This window comes from Puma concolor, chromosome A2, assembly GCF_028749965.1.
Source record: "Puma concolor isolate L17-30 chromosome A2, mPumCon1.1.hap2, whole genome shotgun sequence".
NCBI lineage: Eukaryota > Metazoa > Chordata > Mammalia > Carnivora > Felidae > Puma > Puma concolor.
Genome location: NC_141668.1, coordinates 150,896,021 through 150,902,867, shown reverse-complemented (window position 1 = coordinate 150,902,867; position 6,847 = coordinate 150,896,021). Strand labels below are relative to the sequence as shown.

The 6,847-nt window shown below is 55.9% G+C and overlaps 1 protein-coding gene and 1 long non-coding RNA gene across 6 annotated transcripts; one reads left to right on the top strand and one right to left on the bottom strand.

Annotated features, from left to right (window-relative positions):
• The first annotated feature begins 1,021 nt into the window (after positions 1-1,021).
• GLYCTK (glycerate kinase) lies at positions 1,022-6,606 on the top strand. Of its 4 annotated transcripts, none has more exons than XM_025916268.2 (5): positions 1,022-1,102; positions 3,413-3,828; positions 4,052-4,203; positions 4,842-5,017; positions 5,355-6,606. In XM_025916268.2, the coding sequence occupies exons 2-5, from the start codon at positions 3,452-3,454 to the stop codon at positions 6,219-6,221; spliced, it is 1,572 nt and encodes a 523-aa protein (XP_025772053.2). In that variant the 5' UTR covers positions 1,022-1,102; positions 3,413-3,451; the 3' UTR covers positions 6,222-6,606. The 4 variants fall into 4 exon arrangements, with proteins under 4 accessions (XP_025772053.2, XP_086554167.1, XP_086554166.1 ...); XM_086698041.1 differs by lacking the exon at positions 1,022-1,102 and adding an exon at positions 1,254-1,394; XM_086698040.1 differs by lacking the exon at positions 1,022-1,102 and adding an exon at positions 3,063-3,210.
• LOC147583593 (uncharacterized) lies at positions 1,261-5,022 on the bottom strand. Of its 2 annotated transcripts, none has more exons than XR_015248373.1 (3): positions 4,909-5,022; positions 4,020-4,271; positions 1,261-1,373 (listed from the first exon to the last, which is right to left on the bottom strand). It is a non-coding gene; the product is annotated as an uncharacterized LOC147583593 (long non-coding RNA). The 2 variants fall into 2 exon arrangements; XR_015248372.1 differs by having other exon boundaries at positions 4,020-4,289; positions 4,909-5,018.
• Positions 6,607-6,847: the final 241 nt, after the last annotated feature.

Sequence of the window (6,847 nt, the reverse complement as noted above, 5' to 3'; positions counted from 1 at the left end):
CCTACATAGAAAGTCAGGGAATGTCTGCTGAATGCTGGAGGAATGGATAAATGCAAGCTGAACCAAGACTACTTACTTTCAGCAAGGAAAAACTGAAATTTTAAGTATTGACAATCTCCCCACATCTAAGGAGGGCAGATTCTCCTGAAGGTGCCTTTGTTTTGGTGATGGAGAGGGGAAGTTTGGAAGAGGGTGACAGGGAATAAAAGGTCCTCTGTTATAATTGGAAAGAAAAATCCAGGGAGACAGCTGGGAAGGGGTTAGGAGGAGTTCATGAGAACAGAGCATGGTTTGGAGACCTATGGAGAGATGTGGCAGCTGCAAAAGGAAACTGGTGGTGGTGGTGGGGATATGTTTTAAGATTTTTAGAAAGTCTGCTGTGTGATTTGTGATGTAACTCCCTCCCCCCATCTCCCCAGGAGAATATCAGTTAAAAAAAAAACAAACAACTCTTTCGTGTCTTTGGAGTCTGGTCAGGACTTGTCTTTTGAATGCGGGAAGGCATCAAGTCAGGCTCAAGGGTGGACACAGGCTGAGAATGGAGAGAGTAAGGGAGACCCAGGGTCATTCATGTTTACAGGCAGCTTGTGTGCTCGAGGTTCATGCAATTGGTTGGCCACGGAGGAGAGGGGTGAACACAAAAGAGTTGTGGGATTACAGAGGTGGAGAGGAGCCGGGACGATTTAATCTGGCTCCAGAAAGGGTGAATTGTGGGGAAATCGTAATTCTCAGTCCCTTTGCTCAGTCTATTCCCGGGCACCTAACAGGAGGAAGGAATGTATTTGCTGACTGATGGGATCCTACGGGATAAAGGAGGGGAAGCTTACGGCAATTTGGTGAGTCAGAGATTATTGCCCCCGTTGCAGAGATGAAAGCAATACAGCCTGAAGGTGGCTCCACCCAAGCCTCCCAAAAGTCCGAGCGGAGGAAACGCCTTAGTTCCCACTCGCACAAACCTCACACCCCCCTCCCACAGCAGCGTGCGCCCGGCAGCACCCCAACCCCGCCCCCTCTCACCCCACACTTCCTGATTCCGCACCGCCCTACCCGCGAGTACTTCCGGTCTCCGGCACCGGAAGCCGCGACCCAGAGCGGTGGGGCGGTAAGTCCACGGCGCGAGGGCCCACGGAAGAAGTCCTTGGGCCGGGCAGTGGCGGGTCCAGGTGGTGGCGGGCCATTATTTCTCGGGTCACTACCGGACATCACGCGGCAGCGAAGTTCCCTCGGAAAGGTCTAAGGCGCCGGTAGAGGATGACATTACTTCCGGAGCATGTGCGGGCAGGAAAAGGCCGGAAGTGGCTCCAGCCCCACTTGGTGGCGAGGAGGAGTCAAGGAGGGTCTTCTCGGTGTTTCCGGATTTATCTCTGGAGTACCTGGGAGTTTTAGGAGAGAGGGTGTGTGACTAAAGAGTAGCAAGTAAAAATACAGGACGTGCAGTTAAAATTTAATTTCAGATAGGTAACATTTTTTTTTTTTAGTGTAGGTGTGCCTCAAATATTGTATGGAACATACTTGTATTTTAAAAATCCCTAATTGAGGGGCACCTGGGTGACTCCGTCAGTTAAGCGTAGGACTCTTGATTTCAGCTCAGGTCATGATCTCAGGATGGTGAGATTGAGCTCCCTGGTCAGGCTCTGCTGATAGGGCAGAGCCTGCTTGGGATTCTCCATCTCTCTGCCCCTCCCCTGCTCTTTCTTTCTCTCTTTTTCTCAAAAAAAAAAAAAAAAAAAAAAAAAAGAAAGAAAGAAAAGATCTGATTTATTTGAAATTCAAATACATCTTATATTTTAACTGGCAACCTTTGCCTTGAACACCCCTCTCCCCCTCCCTCCCCCGAGCTCTGGTGTACTGTGGCAAGGCCTGTGTCCATCTGGGAAAGAGGTACAAAGTTCATGCAGGCTGTCAGGCTATTGCTAGATTCTAAGCCGCTTTTGGTTCCTAGCCTAATGGGCCATCCCCAGGGGCTTCCTGGCAAAAGTTGAGCCCATTTTTCAGAGTCCATATGTCAGCACCCTCTGTGTTCCTTTTAATGCTGGAGTCAGGCAGCATTGGTCTTACGGGAAAGCTGAGAACCATGCTGGCTAAGTGGCTGAGGACTACACATTGTTAGGTTTTTTGAGTGTGGGATAAAGTGGGGCTCAGGTTTTCTGTGTTAACAGTGGGCAGCTTCAGAGAGACCAAGGATGTCAAGGGGAAAGCGTTAATCTTCTCATCCCACCTCTCATTTTGTATGTGAGGTCCAGTGAGAGAAAAGGAATTGTCTCTTTGGTAGAGCTGAAGCCTGATTCCCAGCCTCCTTCCCCTGCTCTGTGCATACTTGTGCAGTCAGCTGGCAGCATTTATGGTGGGCATTGTTAAAGCAGATGCCTTTTTTAGAGATGAGCTCTTTGGGGCTTTATTGTCCCTGAATTCCTTTACAGCCTCCTGACCTTCACCCTGAGGCTACTTTAGCCTTTACCTTGCCCAGTGGGGAAAATGACTGGCCTCAGTTCTGGAAGCCTGGCCTTTCCTGTTCCAGACACTTGGCTCTCACTCCTGTGGGTGATGTGACCCAAGACTTGTCTTGTTAGGTCAGAGTGAAAGGCATGTTCTTAACAGAGGTGGGTCTAGCTAGCCAAGTAGGTGGAAGGGTGTCCTTTTTTGTACTGCAGTGTGGGCCCCAAGGTATATGGCCTTATTGTGGTGTCTAGGGACTTATCTGAGGTTCCATCATGAGCCAGTCTTTGCTGCCATTTCTTGCTTGAACCCAAACCTTTTGCTGGACTGGCCTTGAGCACTGGGATTCCTCAGGCTGTGTGTCCTGAGGATGTGCTCTGGGTCTGCCTGTCAGTGCTCCTGTGAGCCTACAGCCTCCCCACACAGACCTAGGCTTCCCAGACCAGATCCATGAGCTAATGAAATTGAGCAGGCTACAGGTCATCGGGCTCAGGGTCAGTTGGTGGGACAGCCGGCAGCCTCTTGGCAACAGAAGTGGTAAACAGGCAAGGAAGGAGTGCCAGAAAGGGGTGTTGCTCCTGGACGAGGGCTTAGAAGTGAAGGGGGTGGAAAAGGGGTGGGGCGGGAGCCCAATGAGAGGAATTGCTCCCTCTATGAATGATTAACTCTCAGCCGAAGCGGGTGGCCTAGGGGAGGGCTTGGCTAACAGGACCTTTGGACCCGGGGCAGAGTGTCCAGAGGGCCAGAGTAGAGCCTGCAGAAGAGAAGGACATGGTAGGTGGCGGGCTTGGGCTCCGAGAACTGGAGTTAGATGAGGCAGCTGAGGGCCTCAGAAAGTCTTGGACTGGCAGATGGCCCATTGCAGCAGCCACTGTGGGGTCCAGCGGCCCCAAGCCCTCAGAGAGGTAGCTGTGGTGGTGGTGGTGGGGGTGACTCTGGTCTTGCAGCGGCCTTACTGGTGCTTTCTTCCCCCTAGGCAGCCATGGGTGCCAGGTGGTGCTGAGAACAGTGGGGCATGGCTGCAGTCCTGCAGGTCCTGCCCTGCTTGGCCCGAGCCCCCTTGCGCCCACTCCTCTTGGGTGGCGCAGTGGTCCGGCTGGCCAGTGGCATGGCCCTCGCGGAGCAGGCACGGCAGCTGTTTGAGAGCGCTGTGGGTGCCGTGCTTCCAGGCCCCATGCTGCACCGGGCACTGTCCTTGGATCCTGGTGGTGGGCAGCTGAAAGTGCGGGACCGGAGCTTTCAGCTGCGGCAAAACCTCTACCTGGTGGGCTTTGGCAAGGCTGTGCTGGGCATGGCAGCTGCAGCTGAGGAGCTACTGGGCCAGCATCTCGTGCAGGGTGTGATCAGCGTTCCCAAGGGGATCCGTGCTGCCATGGAGCATGCTGGCAAACAGTAAGGAGACTTGGGGGGCTGCTGCCCACTGTCCATCGGGCGGGGAAGCTAAGCCAAACTCAGGCCCCATCGGGCCTCCCTCCCTCACCAGCATCCCTTTCCTTTTGGGTCTAGATTAGCTCCAGGATGGGTGCCAGTTGGCATCCTTCACCTGTACAGCTGGGAAATCAGGTGGAAGGAGAGGAGCTCACCCCATCTCTTGCTGTCTGTTCTGTCTCTTCAGGGAGATGCTGCTGAAGCCACACAGCTGTGTCCAGGTATTTGAGGGCGCAGAGGACAACCTCCCAGACCGTGATGCACTCCGGGCCGCACTGGCCATCCGGCAGCTGGCTGAAAGCCTCACGGCTGACGATCTACTGCTTGTGCTCATCTCAGGTATGGGTGCCAGATTGGCTCATTCAGGAGAGTTTGGGGGATGGTGGTGGTGGTTCCAAATACCAGGTCTGTGAGAGATGGTTGGTCTGAGCCCTCGGGGTCACAAGAGCAAGGGAGGCAGTAAGGAACCTGGATGGCTGACCCCCAGGTGGCCCTGGGTATTGTATCTGGCCTCCCCGGAGCTGTGGGGTCCTCCCCTGACTGACCCTGTTGGGTGACCATGAGGGGGTACATAGGGAACATCTAACTCAGGGTGTTGCAGGGAAAATGTCCCTGCTGTTGCTGCTCTCTTGCCAATGTGATCTGGGGCTAGAACCCAGGTCTCTAGCTCCCACGGAGCCCCTCCTTGGTCTCACTGTCTCCTCCTGGATGAGGGGCAGCCCCTATTCCAAGTTCTTACGGAATAGTTCTTTTAGTGCCTGTTTGGGACCTAGGCTACCCTAAGGCAGGGCACAGCCTCAGGGGCCCAGGGTGTGGTGACTGTACACACAGTCACTGCATGTCCACACGGGGGCACCCTAACCCCACTTTTCCAGCATCCCCTTCCCTAATGTGGGCACTGTCTGCCTGCTTCCCTGAGTGGGGAGGTTCCTTTGCAGTTCTGTCCCATCTGCCCAACTTCTTCACTGTCTCTGCAGGTGGGGGCTCAGCCTTGCTGCCAGCCCCTATCCCACCCGTCACACTGGAGGAAAAGCAGACACTCACCAAACTGCTGGCGGCCCGTGGAGCCAACATCCAGGAGCTGAACACAATCCGGAAGGCCTTGTCCCAGCTCAAGGGTGGGGGGCTGGCTCGGGCTGCCTACCCTGCCCAGGTACATGGGTTGCTTCTACCCCAGGCAGCCCTGGGCTGGAGGAGCCCACATGCACCAGGGAGATGAAAGCCTAGAACAGCAGACAGATTGGCAGGGGCCTGGTGTGGGAGTCCACAGGGCTAGCTGAGAGGGGCCTCAGAGAGGAATGGGGGGGGGGGTCCAAGTGGCCACATGTTCTACAAACCCCCTTGAGAGGGGTTAGAAGTGGGTAAGAAAATGCACTGGGCAGTGTGAGGGTGTGTGAATACATGGTAGGGGGCGTGTGGTGGTTTATCCTCAGTGGCTGTAGGGTGAGGGCCAGGAGGGACTAAGCCTTGCTTCTGCGACCCCACCCCAGGTGGTGAGCCTGATTCTGTCAGACGTGGTGGGGGACCCTGTGGAGGTGATCGCCAGCGGCCCCACTGTGGCTAGCGTCCACAACGTGCAAGATTGCCTGCACATCCTCAATCGCTACGGCCTTCGTGCTGCCCTGCCACGTTCCGTGAAGACTGTGCTGGCTCGGTCTGACTCTGACCCTCATGGGCCACACACCTGTGGTCACGTACTCAACGTGATCATTGGCTCCAACGCGCTGGCGCTGGCCGAGGCCCAGCGGCAGGCTGAGGCGCTGGGGTACCAGGCTGTGGTGCTGAGCGCAGCTATGCAGGGCGATGTGGAAAGTATAGCCCGGTTCTACGGGTTGCTCGCCCAGGTGGCTGGAACCCGCCTCACTCTGGCTGGGGCTGGAGCCTCTGCGGAGGAGGCTGAACAACTCCATGAGCTGGCAGCTGAGCTCCAGCTCCCAGACCTGCAGCTGAAGGAGGCTCTGGAGGCTGTGGTGAGGGCCAGGGGCCCCGTCTGCCTGCTGGCTGGTGGTGAGCCCACAGTGCAATTGCAGGGCTCAGGAAAGGGTGGCCGGAACCAGGAACTGGCCCTGCGTGTTGGAGTAGAGCTGGGACGACGGCCACTGGGGCCTGTAGATGTGCTGTTTTTAAGTGGTGGCACCGATGGGCAGGATGGCCCCACAGAGGCTGCTGGGGCCTGGGTCATGCCTGAGCTGGCCAGCCAGGCTGCTGCTGAGGGCCTGGACGTGGCCACCTTCCTATCTCACAATGACTCACATACCTTCTTCCGTTGCTTTCGTGGTGGGGTGCACCTGCTGCACACAGGGCTGACTGGCACCAATGTCATGGATGCCCACCTCCTGTTCCTGCGGCCACGGTGATGGTGTAGGTTGTGTTTTAGGAGTACAGAGGAGGCCTACAGGACAGCATCCTGGGGCCGACCAGGGTTGGTCCCCAAGGCCTCACCAGGCCTTAGGGTTCCTTCTTTCCTTGGCCCAGGCTGCTTGGTTGGCCCTTATACCTCACACCCATAGCTTCTGCTCTGTGTTCATTCCTCCAACCGGACTGGCAGATGGGGGGGCTCTCTTCTCCCTACTTTCTGCTGTGGACAGATAGCAGGTATCTCTGAGGACTGGGATGAGCCCCTTAGCCAGTTTGCTGTTCCCAGTCTTCTCCCCACCCACCCCCAGGCAGCCCCTCTGCTGAGCTCTTGAGTGTCCTTTCTGTGGGGTAAAGCAAGGACTGCAAATAAAAAGAACCACACTATGGGTTCTCCATGTGTTTTCCCTCTGAGCGAAGACTCACCCAGAACTGCTGGGAAGGGGAGTGGGATCAGCCTGCAGCCCCAGCGCTAAGACCCTACAGGAGTTCCCCACACCCCGCTTTGCAGGGTATACTCAGCACTTGCTTCACTTAAGAGCCTAGGAAGGTTGAGCCTGGCTTCTGACACATTCAATGGGGACAAGCAGAGAGGGAGGACAGGCCTAAGGACTGCAGAGTGTGGGGT

What these genes read in the sequence shown, in the direction of transcription:
- GLYCTK (XM_025916268.2), top strand. Translation starts at nt 3,452, where the DNA reads ATGGCTGCAGTCCTGCAGGTCCTGCCCTGCTTGGCCCGAGCCCCCTTG. An exon ending in ACTGCTTGTGCTCATCTCAG is followed by an intron (nt 4,204 to 4,841) that starts GTATGGGTGCCA and finishes CTGTCTCTGCAG; the next exon opens with GTGGGGGCTCAGCCTTGCTG. An exon ending in GGGCTGCCTACCCTGCCCAG is followed by an intron (nt 5,018 to 5,354) that starts GTACATGGGTTG and finishes ACCCCACCCCAG; the next exon opens with GTGGTGAGCCTGATTCTGTC.